At 51.7% G+C, this 17,657-nt stretch overlaps 1 protein-coding gene across 1 annotated transcript in view; it reads right to left on the bottom strand.

Moving 5' to 3' along the window:
• Positions 1-12,701, bottom strand: part of RAB40C (RAB40C, member RAS oncogene family) — a 36,190-nt gene extending 23,489 nt beyond the window's left edge. Inside the window, exon 1 of the mRNA XM_014888549.2 lies at positions 12,483-12,701. Within this exon, the coding sequence (XP_014744035.2) occupies positions 12,483-12,636 (154 nt within the window). The 5' untranslated portion in view covers positions 12,637-12,701. The remainder of the gene's footprint in view (positions 1-12,482) is intronic.
• Positions 12,702-17,657: the final 4,956 nt, after the last annotated feature.

The following is a 17,657-nucleotide window of genomic DNA, read 5'->3' as shown; positions in this document are numbered from 1 at the left end:
GTCCCTAAAGGTTTGTAGGTTTAGTGCCACACTGACCACTGGCTGCTGGGAAGAGGGGAGAGCACAGGGCTGGAATGCAAACATAGAGAATACACATCAAATATTTAACTTGCTGAGATTTCACAGTGAATTTGAGTAACCAGCTGTGAAGGGCTGGTCGTGCTGCGTGGCACCAGAGAGAAGCCTTGGGAGAAAGGGATGCAGAGCTCTGACAGCAAGGAGCTGACACATTCCAAGACATGCCATGATTATAAAACAGGCTAACACCAAGAGTATCCAGCCAGGAATTTGTAACGAGTCTTGTGACAATCCTTCCTGACTACACAGGGAAGGATCAAAGCCACAATCACCCAGTGTGCAGCTGGGCTTAGCATGTTCTCACTGCCACAAAGGTAGATAAGCACCTAGTAACACTTTAGAGTGGGTCAGTGGACTGCAAATCCTTTATTGTGTGTTTGCAAAAGGAAAACATTAAGGATGAATCTGTGGTGAAGCTTCTCAACAGCAAGGACTCCAGGAGCTGTGATTAAGTGATAGGTAAATTTGGTTTTAAACCTTATCAACAGTTTAGACAACACTGTGGATGCCAAGAAAACCACAGAAAATGTGAATTTTTGTGAGAACACAAACTATGCATGAGAGCCCTGTCCCTTCCTGCCAGGTTCTCCATGAGGGTCCAGTCAGGGTGTCCCCTTCTCTGAGCCCCCATGTAGAGATGGCAGAGCCTGGCTGGGTGTCACTCAGGCTCTCCCTGCCACACCTTTGGGGACATATCAGCATGTTTTCTGTCACATAAACCAGCTGTCATCTTACTGGTGTGTATGCAAGAGACAAACTGCTTAAAGGTCCCTCCCTCTCCCTCCAAAGGGCCTGTGCCACCCTTCCTGCTGGACTAAAAAAGGAAAAAACAATCTGTGTTGCACACAGTGCAGAGGCTGCCCCTCTGCCTGTGTTGGAACTGGAGCCCTTCTGTGCTCTGCTAAGTCCAGCCTAAGGCCATTAGTGCAGAAATTCATTTATCCCAAATGCCAGCAATACCCGAGCAGCGTCCAAAGGTGACTTGTTTATTCTACCAAGTCCCTGGGTGTCACAGATGTTACCAGACCTTTTCAAGGTGTTACCCGTCCATTCCCAAGATGATCCATGCCTTTGCAAGTCATGACTAATGTGGCTGGGGCATAGAAAGCCTCGCCCCTGTGTGCGCAGGCACCACCTGGAGCTGCCCAGATCCTCCTGAAAGCTCCAACCACTGTGGGGGGAGAGCAGCCAGTGGCCAGACACCCACATACCTGCTGAGTACGAAGAAAAGGCAGAAGCAGCCACATGCAGCTAAGTCCTATCCTCAAGAAGCCCAAGAGAACAAAGGAGGGAGAAGTGCTGGGAGGTCACAAAATTGAGGCCAAAAGGTGAACGTAATAGCTCCAGGTCTGCTGGCAGATCAGCTATGGAATAAGAACATCACTCCCACTTCCAGTCTTCAGCATGCAAAAAGCCTCACCCCAAAATCAAGGCAAAGCCCCCAGATCACCTCTACAAGCAAACCACACTCACACATAGGGCTCACAGCAGGAATCCGGACAGCACAGACATTGGAAGAGGAGCTCAGAGCAGCCCTGAACCAACACCTTCCCGGTGAGGTTATTTCAGAGTGAAACAGCCCCCCAGCCACAGGGTGTTACCCACAGGCAGTTTCCAGCAGAGCCTCTCCAGCAGAGCAGTGCCCAGCTTTGGGGGTGTACTGGGAGCACTACACAAGGTAAGGCACAGAGCTACTGCAGAGCAGCTCCACAGCACGTTCCTGCCACACAGCCAGGGCCATCCAAACTCATCAGCTTCTCCACAGGCTCTCCCTCACACTAAAGTGGGCACTGACCTCCTGGGACTCATTTTCTGGCAGAACCATATTTCAAAAGACTGACCACACTTCCAGCTTCACTGGTCCCTCTCATCACACCCTACATCTGAACATTTTTGTTTAAAAACTGCTTATGGTGGGGATGGTCATGAAATGTCACCTACAGCGACTGAGGCCAGTGACCAAGTTGCTCCAAGAGCAGAATACAAAGCCAGTACACATTGTAAATGTGGTTTAAAATGTCTTATTTTGGGGTTTTGTTGGTTTGGATTTTTTTTTTTTTACAAGCCCGCACCAGCCTGTGAGTAAAAGGGTAGAATTCACCTCTCAGAATTGGCTGGTTGTGGGCAAAAGCTGATAGAGGAAGACTTGTTGCTTCACTTCTAGTCAAACGAGGCAGACGGGCATGGAAATCACAGGTGGCCAGGAGCTGCTGAAAGCATGTTCAGAGCAAACAGGTTTAACCAAATGCACTAATCCAACACCAAAACCCACTCCCAGGCAGAAGGCAGCTGCTGGGGCCAGCACCCAGGTTATGCATGCACCCACAGACGCAGGGTTGAGATCCTCTCATTTCATGAGCACTTTAAAGACAGGATACATCTGTAAGAAGACACCAGAGGTGCATTATCTTCCACCCCAGCTCCTACTATGCACTTAGAGGAGTAGTTACTGTCTCTGCCATCTGTAAGTGATACTAAATTGTTCAGAAAAAATGTGGTATGAGGGCATCAACATACCAGATGAAAAAAGATAATTCAAGCTATTCAAATAACAACTGATGAAGTCACCCAACCTTAAAAAGTGTGTACAGCAGCACATTAACAGCGGCAATTTAACTAGTCAGCTCAGAGCTGTGAGCCACGGGAAAAATCCGTTCCAAACAACACATGAGCTCATCCGTTTGAGTCATGCATTCAATCACCTACTCTTTAGAGAGAGAAACAAATTATCATCACCCACAACAGGGGTCAACCAAAGGCACGTGGATTCATCCCAAGTCCGTGCCTTTCAGCGTCACAGTTTACCTCACAGTATCACTACTCTGTTTTGAGCAGGATGACAGAAGATCTCCAACAGCATCACTGCAAAACAGCCCAGTTCCTGCCTGCAGAGCTGGGACTGAAGGTCAGCAAGCACGTGATTTTACCCCTGTGACCCTGTCCTGCACTACAGCTGAGCTTTGGGAACAGGATCAAGAGGTCTCGGTTGCCACTGGGCATGCAGGAGACCAGCGCCGCTCCCGCCCCCTGCTCCTCCTTCATCCCCTCCTGCTCACGGCAGCTCACACACAATCCACCATCGCTGCTGGGATGCAACAAGAGCTTCCATGATTTCGGTGTGCAGAAGATGAGCGGGAGCTGCCTTGGGCAGGAGGGGAGCGCCGGCTCTGTGAGCTCTGCCAGCCCCTGGGAGCTGCTGTGTGCTTGGCAGCTCTGTGAGAAACCCAAGGAGCTGCAAAGCACCTCGTACTGACACACATGTTGAAACAGAGAGAGAGAGAACAAACGCCTTTCAATTATCTGTAGTTACCCAGATTTGTAGATTTTCTCCTGAAAAAACATACTCCACCCTCCATTCATAGACACCTCATTTCAACTGAGAGGGATTTCCATTTAGCCCGGAAACCTTTCACAGGAAGTCTGCTCACATCAGTTCCCAGGCATCTTCATCTCCAGCTTAGGGGACCTGTAGGTGGGGATCTGGCAAATAATTGCTTGTTTGGTTTTGTAACCAGTCAAAAGGAAAACACTGATTTGGAGACCTCTAAGAAGCTCGGATTTGCAGATTCCTCTTGTCCACTGCCTGCTCCAAGCCCAGCAGTGTTCCAGCAGCTATAAGGTCCTCACACAGAGGAACTCTGTTCTGGGCGCACTTAGGGGGGACAATTGCATCAGAAAATGGCATTTGAAGCCAGAAGCAAATCTGTTCCTAAAGCTCCAACAATTTCAGTGGACGCCCGGGAAATCCCAGAAACAGTCCAAAGTCAGTCCAGAATCAGGGATGTGAAGTGGATTTGTGCTTTAGAAGAAAATCAAGAATGATTTTATGCACAGAAGCGACAACAAACAAAAGAGTTTCTTCATGCCTTGCAGTTCAGATCTCCATAAAAACTACACAGCTGCATGCAGAAACAAAGGCAGCCTGTGAGGGAAATCAGAGGGCACCATAACAGTCTGCATTGTTGCTGGATGACCGTACAAACATGAAGATCTGCTTGGAGACAAAAAAATTCTCCGGCACCCAAAAACATCCAAGCATTTGTCAAAATATTTTTTAATATCCTACCCCTTCATGGCTACATTTCTGTGGACACCGTTCAGGGAAATGCTGCTCTGCAGCATCAGACCCTCATGGCATCCCCACACCATGGCTGGGCAGCCTGCATGGTGCATGCCAGGCTCAGGTGCATACCTGCTCAGGGACCGTGCAGGGGCTGGCTTTGATCCCTGGGATCCCCATCCCGGCATCTCCAGATCAATGCTCCACGCTCAAACACCCAGAGAGAGCTGCATTCTTCAGCTGGGTGTAGACAGGTTAAGCAGACACTTGCAGAGCTCCCAGAACAGCTACAGAGATTCCACTCCCCAGGAACTTTTCTGGCTCCCAAATTTGGTCTCGCTGCACCAACCTTAAGCCCTATGCCAGGAAAGGACTGTTCCACGCTGGAAGCACCAGGATGGCTGCTCACAGTGGTTTCACCTTTCCATGTGCTGTTTCCAATGACAACAAATCTCCAGGGAGCTGACTTACAGTGCATGGCAAGTGTGCTCAGTTCTCCCTCCTTGTCCTTGAAGGATGGGCAGGCTCTGTTGGCACAGCAAGCATCTCACTACACACCTGTACAAACTCTGCTCCCTCACAGCAGCACTCACCAGTCTGAAACCAGGTTTTCAAAGCCCGAACTGGAGCCTCCTAGGTCCCCTCCTGACCTACAGGACAAAGATCTCACTCCAGCTACCCTGGCAGCCTCTCTAGATCACTTTTGCTGCCACTAGGGAAAAGCCAGCATTTGACATTTTTAAATTAGAAGAATGTATTGAATTTCAGCCTTTTAATACAGATGAGCCCTACATGAACACAAGTGTGTCTCAACCCACAGAGGTGTTCCACAGCAAAAAAATTTGCTTGCAGGATGAGCAGCACAGGCAAGGCCCTCAAGTAAGATCTATCCTGCAGAGTTTCATTTCCTTGTGCCACAGCACAGGCCTGCAGTTTCCTGGATAGATTTTACCACCAAGTTACTCAGGCAGTTTGACAACGTAAGAAAAATAACAACTCTTGGAACAAGAGAGGATGTAAGATTAAATAAATGATGGGCAAAATGGGGTTAGGGGGTTTTCTTCGTTCATTGTTTGGTTGGGTTTTTTTCCATCTAGGTGTGTCTCCAGTCCACACCTCCACTCCAGAACCATAGGTAGAAGGCCTGTTACAGCTGCTGTTACAGCTGGTACCAAAGGAAACAAGGCAGGGAAATCTCTGTGTCCAGGATAGAGCAGGGAACAGGGGCAGTCACCTGCACAGAGAGGCAAATGGCACAGTAAAACCCCCAAATGGGCCCAAGAACTCAGCAGCTGGGCCGGAAACAAGTTAAAAATCCCTAAAAAAAGAGAATTTTTTTAAAAAACTCTGCATTTTATTTAAATGGTTACCTCAAAGATGCTCAGAACCTTCTATTAAACTGCCATTTAAGTCCTTTCAGTGTCCCCTTTCTGCCTGTCTCCTCCTTAACCACAGATGGTTTAAGCAGAAAATATTATGTTTGAATTGCACGGGGACTTTTGTCCCAGTTCAATGCCTGATACTGCACAGAACATACAGGACATTAAGAATTTCAGTTGTTATATTTATAGGAGAACAGGTGTCAATGTTTTTAAATTATCTAACAATGTCTAGAACGGGCCAATGGAAATGAGACGAAGATGAAGTAGAAAAGAGGAAGAAAATCTAAAAAGCTGTGGCTAGTAAAAATACTTTCAGCAAATAGAAGCTCTATAGGAACAAACAATCTCCAAGCTATGTTGCAACCTTACTATTTACTACAACTTTTGCAGAAGGAAACAGGCTCTTTGATGGAGGTTTCTTGCCTTGAGCCACCACCCTCTGCGCCCCACGGTAATTTTCTTTCAGGTGAGTCTCACCTTACAGCAAAGCCTTTAGCAAAACAAAGCTGAAGGTTTTCACACTGGAGCTTCCTTCCTCCTCCAGTGCCTGCAATCACACAGGAATTGATATGAAATAATTAATGCTCGAGCTGGAGTGCCAGGGGACAGCGAGGGCAAAGGGAAAGAAAGTCAGATTTTAACCAGCAAGGTTATAAAACCACGGCTCAAAGCCTCAGCTCAGAGCATAGCTATTCTCAAGTGCAATGGAAAGATGCTCTGCTGTTCTGAGAGAGCGAGGCTGCAGAGGAAAACATGCCAGGGAACAGCTGGAAACAAAAGCTGAAGGAGGAGACTAGTTTCCATGGTCTTTCCATGCAGTTTAAATACTGAACCAACCAAAAACCCCCACACCAGGAGAGGTGTGGACAATGTGGGCATGGAATCTGGAGAGAGCAAAACCTGCCTGCTTCTTACAAGCAAAAAACACAGAGAAAGTTTTAATCTCAGTTATTAGAAGAACATTCCACCCATTTCAGCTTTGTACTGCTCAGCTCACATCACCTTTGTGCACTCAGAGCTCTGGAACACGTTAACAGCCATAAAAGCACAGCTTTTATAGAGGGATTAGAGGTGGTGAGAACACTGCAGTGCAATCCAGAACTTTGCAGAGTAGGTCCCCAGCTTTATAAAATCCCAACAAAAACACAACCCTCCTCAAAAGTTCTGCACACATAACAACATATGCTGTTGTGCACCTCTAATCCTGACTAGAGAGACACCAAACCTGCCAGGCACTCAGTTTGGGGGTTGGGTTTTGGCTTGATGGGGATTTTTTTTGTTTGTTGGCGTTGTTTTGGAATTTAAGTTTAAATCGCAGCTGATTAGTCCCACAACAAGCAGAGCTGCAGGTTCAGCACTGTATCTTTCAAACTATTTTTCACTCAAAGGTTATGTAGTAAACACTGGAGAAATAAGACATGCTGGAGCTGTTTATGAGTTGCCTGCTCTGATGAGATCAGCTTTGCATCTCTGATGGCAGGGAAGTGAACATCCCTGAAGGACACTGATGCAAGTGCTGGCAGACAGCAGGAATTGCTGCAACAACCACTCTGCAAGGCATCCAAAGAGGTTTCCAGCAGCACAGTCCAGCTCAAACATTTCCTGCACATCACTTGTGCAGCCACTACAGGAACGTGATGGCTGGGCTGCGCTTGGAACACTTTGCCTCAATCCTCCTTGCATCAGAGTGCTAAAGCCTCAAACTGAAACATTATTCCAAACATTATTCCAAAGAATACAGCCTGCCAGAAAATAAAGAGCAGTTTCCACTGGTGTGCAGCAGCTGAAGCAGCTGGGCAGCCCAACCAGCTCGTGTCACCATCGACAGGGACAGTGCTGCTCCGGGGGTGGGACTGGGCCATGTGAGGAGGAGGAGGCAGAAAAGCAGCACCAGAACCAAGGCCTCCCTCCCTGCTGATGCCAAAGAGAGCCCTGACAGCGCAGCAGCACCAACTGCCATCTGAAACCTGTGCTCAACACCTGCAGCTCTCGTGTCTATGCCCCAAAGGTGCCACTACATCAGTGCTGGCCTTGTCTGAGGTTTTACTGTACACAGGGTCACCCAGCAATTCTTGTCTGCTCAGGAGGGTGAGCCAGTATCAAGAGAGGTCCTGTGCTTACAGGAGTTCAAGTTTAGAGCAGAGCTGCTCAGCTACACACTTTTAAAGGCTGTGAAAAGTGAATCAGTGCAGCAGGCCCTGCAGCCAAACACGGCAGCACCACGGAGGCTGTGGATCAGAAGCAAGAGACCATCTTCATGGTCAGTCTTGGAAACTCAGCAGGCCAGGAGCAGAAGCACTGGGAAACATCCCTTCACATGCCCTCCATAGCAGCAAGCAGGATGACACAAAGTGTCTCGTCACTCCCTGCCTGTGCACGCCGCTGTGGGACAGGTTATCTCCTGGCTGGCATGGAACTACCAGAGGAGTTTCTAGTTGCACAGTGGTGTCTGAGGGGCCACAGGACATACTGGGAGAGGAACTGCTGTAAAGGAAGACTTGAAAGAGACATCTTGGGGATCTCCAGATTCAGACAGCTGCACAGAAATAACCAGAGGGAAAAGACATCCAAAGCTGTAGATCACTCAAATAAACAACCTGGTAATTAACAGCAGTCCCCAGGCAAACAGTGGCGGCTGGAGGGGACCGACCACTTCCGAGGGCTGGGCAGTGTCTTCAGCTGCCTCTCCTGCTCCTCCTGCCCAGGAAGCTGCACTGCCCCAGCCCTTGCTCCTGGCATGGAATCCCAGCCCTAGTGGGATTGCTGCTGCTGCTGCTGCTGCTGCTGCCCAGGAGCCGAATTCCTGCACTTCTGCTAAGGGGGAAGAGCTCTTGGGAAAGATCCAGTTTTCACCTGAGCCGTAAAACCCGTCAGCAGCTACTGCACTGAGCACCTCAGGTGCCTTTTCCCTAACACTGCCTTGGGTCTGCATAGCAGTGAGATACAGAGCACCTAAGGATGGTGCTTGAATAAAGTACTGAAACGCAGCCAAGGGACAGGGTTGAAAGGAGCTGCTGGGGCTCAGTGCATTAGGGCTGGTGTCAGCACCAACTCTGTGCAGGGCAGGGCTCTCATTTCAGCTTTTGTGTGCTCATTGCAAGATCAGAGTGAGGACATTGGCTGCATCCTCATCACTTTCTTAATACAAGCTGAGGACAGGGAAAATAAAAATAAAAATCCACCCCCTTTCCAGTCAAAGCCATCTGCTCCAAAACACGCTCTACTCTCTCTCTAACACACATTCCTGCTTTCCTGTGGGAACAGCAGCAGGTGAGGGGGAAGGCAGCCACAGAAAAAGCCCAACATGTGAGGAGGGAGCACATCATCCTCAGGTCTGTATGGTGAGCCCAGCCCTAGCCCTGCTCCGAGGCACCTGCACTGTCCCATAGGGCAGCACCATCCCTGGTGTCTGCTGAGCACAGAGCGCTGCCCTGACTCAGCTGGGGCTCAGGGCTGCCTGCTCCAGCAAGCCAACAAACCTGCTGGGTGAGATCATTTCAGCACATGAATAACCAGCTCTCCCAGAGTGGATGTGTGACACGGTGGTGACAAAGCCACGGGTCCCTCAGGTGAGGAGCAGCCTCGTGCCCCTAACGCATGGCATGCACACCGTCCCTACTTTCACGTGCAGCTCCACCACATCTCATGTCCCAGACCACCTTGTGAGCACAGACATTTCTGTCCTGATTCAGTACTTGGGGATGGATGAGGACAGACCCCAGGTGAGCTGTTTAAAGACCAAAGTGATCTGTGTAGGAGACTCATATCCACAAGTAAAGCACAGTTTCACTCCAAGTCTGGTGTAACCCCATGGCTCATGGCACAGGGGCTAGAGCAGCCCCTCCTTGCACCTGGGGAGGAGGAGGCAGTGCTGACAGCAGAGGGCATTCAGGAAAAATGCAGCATTTTTGATTCCCAGGTGAGATCCTCCAGCTGTCCAGAGCAGCAGTGAGGCTCTAAGAACAGCATCCTGCCTCCACAACTACGGATTTGGGAAAGGGAGGGTGAAAACTGGGAAGAAGGACAACATTGGAAGCCCAGAAGAGCATTAATGTTCTCCCTGTCAAAACAATAGTAGGAAGATTTAATTCAGGGTCTTCTGTGGATGGCCAAGAAAAAGCAAAAGCTAAGTCCAAATCAGTTACAATATCCAGCCACAAGACAAAAACAACACTCCTTGTTCTTCACTGGGAGTGTGCTTGGCTGATGCTCCTGGAGACTGATACGCTCTGTATCTCCAGCATCAGTCTAGAACCTAGAACACACACGTGACAACTGGACCTCAAATTCCCCTGCAAAATGCCACCCTTATGTCACTAAAAGTTCCATACTCAGTGCAGCAATGGTCAGGGCATTGCTCACATCTCCTGCACCAGGAGTAACAACCACTTCTGCTCCCACAGAGCACGTTTATTTTGCCAGCAATTTAAAGAAAGGACATTGCTGAGGCCTTGCTATGCACCATAGGAACTGCAGGGGCTAATTTAAGACGTGCCCGATTTAGAACGAGGTGCCAATCTCCAAGGCTGTGCTGAGAAGTGACACTTGTGTTCAGGGATCCTTAAAAAGGATGGACAGAAGCACCTATAGTGCTGTGTGACAGACACAACTCCCACTGCATCCAAGGCTCTTGGACTCTGGACACAGGCAGGCAGAGGTTGCTTACAGTGCCTAAAAGCCAACAAAAAAAGGGCTTTTCATCTCTCAGTTGTGTGCTGATCAAACACCCAGATGCCATAGAGTAGAAAGGAATCCCTCAATCCCTTTTCTAATAGGCTGGGTAACAGCAGCTAAAATACAGAGCTACATTTACAGAGCTTCACTTCTAAGGGTGTGCCTTCCCTGAGCCGGAAAGATGATCCATTCCACACTGCATCACAAAACCTGGCTGCTTACAACTGTTTCCACACAACAGAGTAAAAGCAGCAGACCCCAACCAGACAGAGAAGGCAAATGCTCTCTCCCCTGCCTGCCAAGGTCAGGGACCTGAGCTCCACACGAGATGTCCCCACCACAAGAGCAGCCCAAAGCACACACTAGCACAGGCAAGTTGTGCTTTCTGCACTGACCAAAATAGTGGCAGATGATACAACACTCATTTTAAAATTGGAATGCGGATCTGGGAGGGGATGAGGACTAGGACAATGTGCTTACAAGATTTACAAACAGAACCTCCACATAACATTCTGGCATTGCTGTTTTGGGATGGCATTAGGTAAGTGTCAAAGAAGATGCCAGGCTTGAGCTGTTCCCAAAATCCAAGAGCCTTTGCTCAGGCGATGGTCTGTATCAGGGCAGGGGAGCAGCATGCCCTGTCAGCACGTCCCAGCTGTGCCAGAGACACAGGGAGTTCCACTGCCAAGGCTGTCAGCAGCATCAGCAGGATCAAATTCACTTGGATATCAAAGCCACTCCAGCTGATTATCCTAAAGGTGCATCGCTCCCCAGAATCAACAGAAGCAGAGACTATCAGAGTATATATTACTCTGAAACAACAGTATGTGACCTAATTCTCTAATTAGAAATGGGCTCAATTGCCCACGGAGGACAAGGGAAGGTTCTGAAATTATTCACTGAAATTTCTTTTTCCAACAAAAGATGCTGCTATTTAGCTGTTACAAAACCGTGAGTTCTGAGACAAAAGATCTATACACACAGCCAAAATCCCTGTTCCTTGGGTTTCATGCCTATACTAAAGACACCGTGTAACTCACTCCTTATTCCTACTCTGTCTGCTTCAAACCCACTTCAACCAGGAGACAATTCCAACGTAACACTTCACTTAAAACAGCCACCCTGTTCACTCTGCATAGTAAACACCAACCCCACGGAGCAGTTCCACAGCTCCCAGGTGAGGCAGGTTCTCCAGAAACATAAACTCCCTTCAGGGAAGCTCTAAAGCACCCAGCACCTCCTCGAAGGCAAACCACACCAGCCCAGCCAGACACCCGAGGAGATGAACGAAACCAACGCCTTCTCCTCCCTAAAGCGCTGCTCCCAGTTCACAGGCAGCTCCACTTCTGAGTCACCACCTCCCGGTAAATCTCCGTGGAGCAGGTGTGCACTGGCATCAGCTCCTGGGGAGCTGGTGGTGGCTCCAAGGACAGAGTGTGGTCGGAGCCACATCGCTCTGCAAGCTCCGAATGTGGCCAGTGCACAGCACCAAGGAGCTCCCGATTCCCTTCGGGTTCCTGATACAGGCAAAACTCGGCACCACCTGCTCCTGCCTTGGGCCGCAGCGACCACGCAGGCTCTGATCCCTTGGGGATGTTATTGTGCACGGAGAAGGGGAAGGATGACAGATTGAAACCCACAGCAGGACCTGCACCCCGCCAGGCCGTGCTACACTGTAACTGCAGGAAATGCACAGCGCTACTCCTTGGCTCTTAATTACGGGCTTGTGATACCGTAGTTAATGGTCTGTCATGGGCTCCATTAGGTACCTCGATGCTGGCAGGAGGCGGATCAGCCAACCCGGCCGCTCCCGGTACAGCCACCGAGCCAGAGCGGCTCCGGGCTGGGAATCAGGCTCCAGTTCTTTTGTTACAGCCCCTGCTTCCTCTGGGAACGGCTCGGTCCTGGTGGCAGCCGAGGAGAGGGAGGGCAGCCTTGCCTTGAGAGCAGGACTACTTGGGAAGGGTCCGGCTGAGCAGCCAGGGATTACATCAGACACCAGCCCCTCTGCCCACATTCTCCTCCAGATTTGAGGCATTTCGAGGAGCTGAGGAGGCCTCTGAGCTGCCAGCCACACGCTGCGCTCCCAGTTAACAAAAAAAAAAAAAAAAACCCACAAAAAAAAAAAACAACAAAGGAAAAAGCAAAACAACCCCTCCCTGCCCGCCAGCTCGGCGCTGGGGTACGGCCGCCGTCGGGGGTCCCCGCGGGATGCGGGTGACAGCAATGCTGGAGGGAGGTGACAGCGATTGGGGTCCTGCGGCCCGGTTTCCCCCAGCCCCGCTTACCGTTGCTGTAGGCGTAGGGGGACTCGGAGGCGCCGTCCTGCAGGCTCTCCAGGATCTCCCCCTTCCCCACGTCGCTGTCGCCCACCAGCAGGAACTTGAGCAGGTAATCGTAGCTCTTCACCGGGCTGCCCTGGGTGCCCATCCTGCCTCTCATCGGCGGGGCGGCCCGGCCCGCATCCTCTGCCCGCCAGCCTCTGGCTGCGGCCTCTGCCCCGCCGCCGCTCACCGCCAGCCGCGCATCTTCCGCCGGGGCCGCGCTGGGACCTGCGGCGGAGGAGGAGGAGGTGGAGGAGGCGGAGGAAGGGCCCGGCCCGGCCCCGCAGCGCCCCCGCCGCTGACACGGCCCCGCTCCGCCCTCCCACTCGCACAAAGCGCCACCGCCCCACCGGGCCCCGAGCCCGCCCCGCCCCGCCGGGCCGGGCCGCAACACCGCGCCGGGTCAACCCCAGCTCCGGTCCCGCCACCCACCTCAGCCGAGCCGGGCCGCCCCCACCTCACGAACCCGCCGCGTCCGCCCGAGCCCAGGCGGCGCCTGGGTCCCGCTCTCGCCGCTCCCATAGGCTGAGCCGTGCGTCAATCAGAAATGGCCCAGCCTCCTCCACAAATCCGCCGCTTCCATAAGCTTAGTCACACGTCAATCAGAAGCGCCCCGCCCCGACGCGCCTCTCAGAGCTCAGGGGCAGGGCCAGCGGATGCCTGGGCGGCTGCGAACTACAGCTCCCGGCGTGCCTTGCGGGAAGCGGGGCATGGTGGGATAGCGAGTCGGGTGGGGGGAGCACCCGACGTGGGGAGAGGCACCCGGGATTGGGGAACACCCGTGTATGCAGAGCACTCAGGTGTCATCCAGGAAGGGAGGGCATCCACATGTGAGCTGAGATCCAGATGGGGGGGCATCCAGATGTGTGGGGCATCCAAGAAGAGGCGGCACCCAGGAACTGGGGACATCCAAGTGTGAGAGATGTCCAGCCGGGTGCGTACGTGGGAGGCAGGGCGGGCATAGAGGTGTCCTCCAGATATGGGGTGGGCATCCAGAAACAAAGGCACTCACAATCTGGGGGCATCTAGGTGGGCGAGCATCCATGTATAGCAGGCAGCAGGTTCTTGGGGTGGGAGGTGTGTGCACCCCGTTTTCGGTGGGGCAGGGGGCAGTCATGGTGACATCCGGCATGTCCCTAAGGAATGACGATGGCAGTGGGGCTGTAGGTGCCAGGCTGAGCCTGTACCCAGGACTCTTGGATATTCTCCACTGGAATCCCTTGGCATTGGCTTGACATCCCTGAGGAACCACTCCCAAACCCAATTTCAGGATCCTCTCCCTGCCGTCATTGCTGACAAATCCCTGTGCTGAACGAACAAAGCATCCTGCTAATCTTTCCAGAGCTGGGCATTTCACCATCGATATTCTCAACCCGGCTGTTTCCAATGAATCCAGTCTCACTGACCCATGTTCCCCAGCCCAGCGAGCACCACAGGTGCCCCTCAGCCTGCAAGGATCCTGCGGCTCCCCGGGGAGTTCCTGGTGGCTGCTCGTGCCAGAGAGCCCTGGGAAGGACTGAAAAGCATGGCAGAATCACTCATGGATGGAGAGGGGATGGACTGAGGGGCCATGCTTTTATAGAATTATGGAATAATTTGTGTTGGAGGGGACGTCACAGACCACCCACTCCCACCACTCTCACAGGGAACAATTCCTTCCCAATATCCCATCCATCCCTGCCCTCTACCCGTGGAAGCCATTCCCTGTGTCCTGTCCCTCCATCCCTTGTCCCCAGTCCCTCTCCAGCTCTCTTGGAGCCCCTTTAGGCCCTGGAAGGGGCTCTGAGGTGTCCCTGGAGCCTTCTCTTCTCCAGGTGAGCACCCCCAGCTCTCCCAGCCTGGCTCTAGAGCAGAGGGGCTCCAGCCCTTGGCATCCCTGGACTTACTCCAGAGTTGTTCCCTCCACACTCACAGGGATGAGGGAGCTGCCCCCTCTTCGGTGGTCTCAGCCTGGCTCCCCCTCCTCTCCCCATAGCCTGAGGGCTTGAGAAAAGCCTAATTTTTGTCCAACAGTCCATTGGATCCCACGCAGTGGAAGTGCTCAGGAGGAGGATGGGCAGGAATCTCTTCTATTTTTTTTCTCTTTTCTCAGTCCTTGGGTCTCAGTCCTGCCACTCCACCACTCCAGGGCCAGCCAAAGCCCTGTTTATGGCTCACTCATTCAAAGGATTTCTCTCATCTTTGGTGGGATGGTGGAAGCCAAACAGAGCCCAGACAGGTGGGAATTGTGGTAAGAGGTGGGAGGCAGAGGGCGAGTGGCAGTCCTGGCAGAGGCTCCTGGCAGAGGGGTGACCTTGGCAGGGGCTTGCTGCAATGTGGGAACTTTGTCACAGCCTTTCTGTCACAGTGCATTCAGCTGGGAGAGGGAGAAGAAGAAAGGAATGGAATTCAAGGGAGTGACTGCTCTGGTGTGAGGAGGGAAAGAATGGCCAGAGGGACCAGTCATTCTCAAGCCCAGCTTGGGCTCCTGCTTCGATTGTGCTGTGCTGAAGAGGATTGCCCCCCATCCTGCCCCCCTCACACTGAACACACCACACGGGCAGGCTCATGAGAAACCAAGGAACCCCTCTCTGAATCACAAGAACACCCAGAGCTGGAGGACCATCACCTCAACCATCTCCCAGGCCTGAGGTGGCATTCATCGGATCCTCCTTGCACAAGCTTTGTGGTTTGGCTTTGGCAGAACAATTATAACTGGACAAGTGCTGAAATACCCCAGTGGGTGAGAGCAGAGGTTGAGGAACTGCCCAACCAGGGCCTGGGATGGGGATGAACAGCCTGCCTGGATCAGCTGAGCCTCCAGCAGCTGCCCTGCCTGGTCCCTGTGCTGCTGACAGCCTCACTGTGCTCAGCAGCAAGTCAAACTAGAAGGAAGGGCTGGATTTTCCTCCCAACATCTTTATTCTGGTGTCATCAAAATCCATCTAAGTTCTGATTAAAAGGTCGAATAAACCGATAAAACCTATCAGTAGAACAAAACTCTCCATCCCTAAACCAACACACAAGCACTGCTTTGTGCAGCATCCCTCATCCCTGCTGCAACTGGCACTGCTGGCATTGTCACTGTCACTGTCCTGCTGGCTGCCATTGCTCTGCCCAGCACAACTGGAGCTGTGATGAGCCTGAAGCCAGTGTGGTTCCTGAGCCAGGGCTTGTTCCTGGATTGGTGCATGGGACTGGTCTGTGTTTCACATCACCAGGCTGCATTTCACATCAGGGCTGCAGTGGGAAGGAAGTCACCTTCAGCTGGGGTGAGTGGTGACATTTAAAACAAAATGTGTCACTGCTGTGGGAGCACTTTGCTCCTGCTGAAAGTCGGGTGGTTCACGTGAGGGAAGGAGAAATGCACAGTGGGTTTTAATTTCCTTGCCAAACCTCACTTACAAACACTCACACAATTTTAATGAAACTCTCAATGAGTCAGTGCTCTTTTATAATACTTTAGTTAAAACCAGAAAACACTGTGAGGAGGACTGATTACAAGAACTGAGAAGTTCTCACGAACTTTCCCAGTGCCAGATGTTAAATAAGAGTGGTTGGGAGAGGAGCTGCAACCTATCCCTGCCCCGAGCTGGGCCTGGGTTCTGCAACTTCCCCCAAACACCTCCACTGCTCCCAGCCCCAGCACCTGCCTGCAAATGCGGGGGTGGGGGGGGTTCTGTCACCTGCAGCACTCATCAGTGCAGGAACACTCCTCATATTTAGCTTGCTGAGATGGGGAGTCTGAGCATTCCTGGTTTGAGGCCCAGGCATGGATAAGGACTGGAGCCAAAGGCGACAGACACTTGCAGCAACTCCTAATGCATAATGGTGAGCCAGAGGCAAAGGTGGTGGGCTCTGTTCTCATCCAGGAAGGCAGATCAGCTGCCCACGTGGATTGCTCTGAACATGTTTTTCCTGCACCCAAAACTCCCGATCCAGCTGGAAAGCCCTGTAGCCTCCTGTCATGTGGAGGATCAGCTGAGATCCAGACCCATCCCCTGTGTGTGCACAGCACACTCAACCTGTTCCACAGCACACACTTAGGCTGTCCCTAATCCTGCAGACCTGGACACTGCCAAGTTTGGGGTTCTGCTGCCCAAGCCCCCTGAGCTCCCACTGTGAGCTCAGCACAGGCAGAAGTGTGGCTGGAGAGAATGTGCTCTCTGCTACCAAGTGCAGAAAAGGACCAAGGAACAGATCAGGGATGTGAGTCAATGCACAGGCACCCCCCTAACCAAGGCTTTAGCCCCCAAAAGGCAAAGGGACTGCTGAGCAGTCCCTGAAGAGGGGGAACAGGAGCAGAGATGACACAGGACTGCTAATGTTCACATTCACTGAGGCAATCTGAGTTACGGTGTTGCCGAGCTCTGCACAACACAAGAACAAGGAACATGAACTGAAACACATCAAACCCTGCCTGAGAGCAGGGAACACCTTTTCACTGTGGGGGTGACCAAGCACTGGCACAGGTTGTCCAGGGAGGTGTTGGAGTTGCCATGCTTGGAGATATCTCAAAGCCTTCAGGACATGGTCCTGGGCAACCAGCCTTGGGTGGCCCTGCGTGAGCAGGGGCTGGACCAGACAGATCATCACAAGCTCCACCAGCTTCCTGTGATGGTGTAACCAGCAGGTCTAAGCAAAACGGGTAAATCACTGAGGCCTAGAGTTAAGCAAGAAGATGGTGTTGGAGCGGCAGAAAGAGGCAGCAAGGAGCAGAAGGAAAGCAGCTCGTTCTCTGCAGGGTGAAATGCAGATTTTCCTGCCTTACACTACTGAAAGTCAACATATGGGTTGTACATTTGTGCAAGAGTCTTTGTGTGGGCCTGAACAGGGCACAGTCCAGCTGCAAAATCAGGGAAAACTCCCAAACCCATAACCAAAGCCTTCAGTGCAGTGTAATCACTGAGGTTTCCTTTCAGCATCATCACATGCTGTCCTGGTTAGGGGAAGAAAGTATTTCTCCAAAGCAGAATTTCTCTCTAGTGTAGAGTTTCATGCAGTGAATCACATTTTCCTTCAAAAAACCCCTGCCTAAGTAAAGAGGGGGTTTGTGGCAGCACTGGGAACCAAAAGGTGGGAGAAATAATAATAAGGAAATGCAGTATTAAAAAAAGTCTGTAAGATTAGAGTCTTTGAGTGATGGCTGGCAAAGCCTGC

This window comes from Sturnus vulgaris, chromosome 16, assembly GCF_052056855.1.
Source record: "Sturnus vulgaris isolate bStuVul1 chromosome 16, bStuVul1.hap1, whole genome shotgun sequence".
Taxonomy (NCBI): domain Eukaryota; kingdom Metazoa; phylum Chordata; class Aves; order Passeriformes; family Sturnidae; genus Sturnus; species Sturnus vulgaris.
This window is presented reverse-complemented; position numbering and strand designations above follow the sequence as displayed.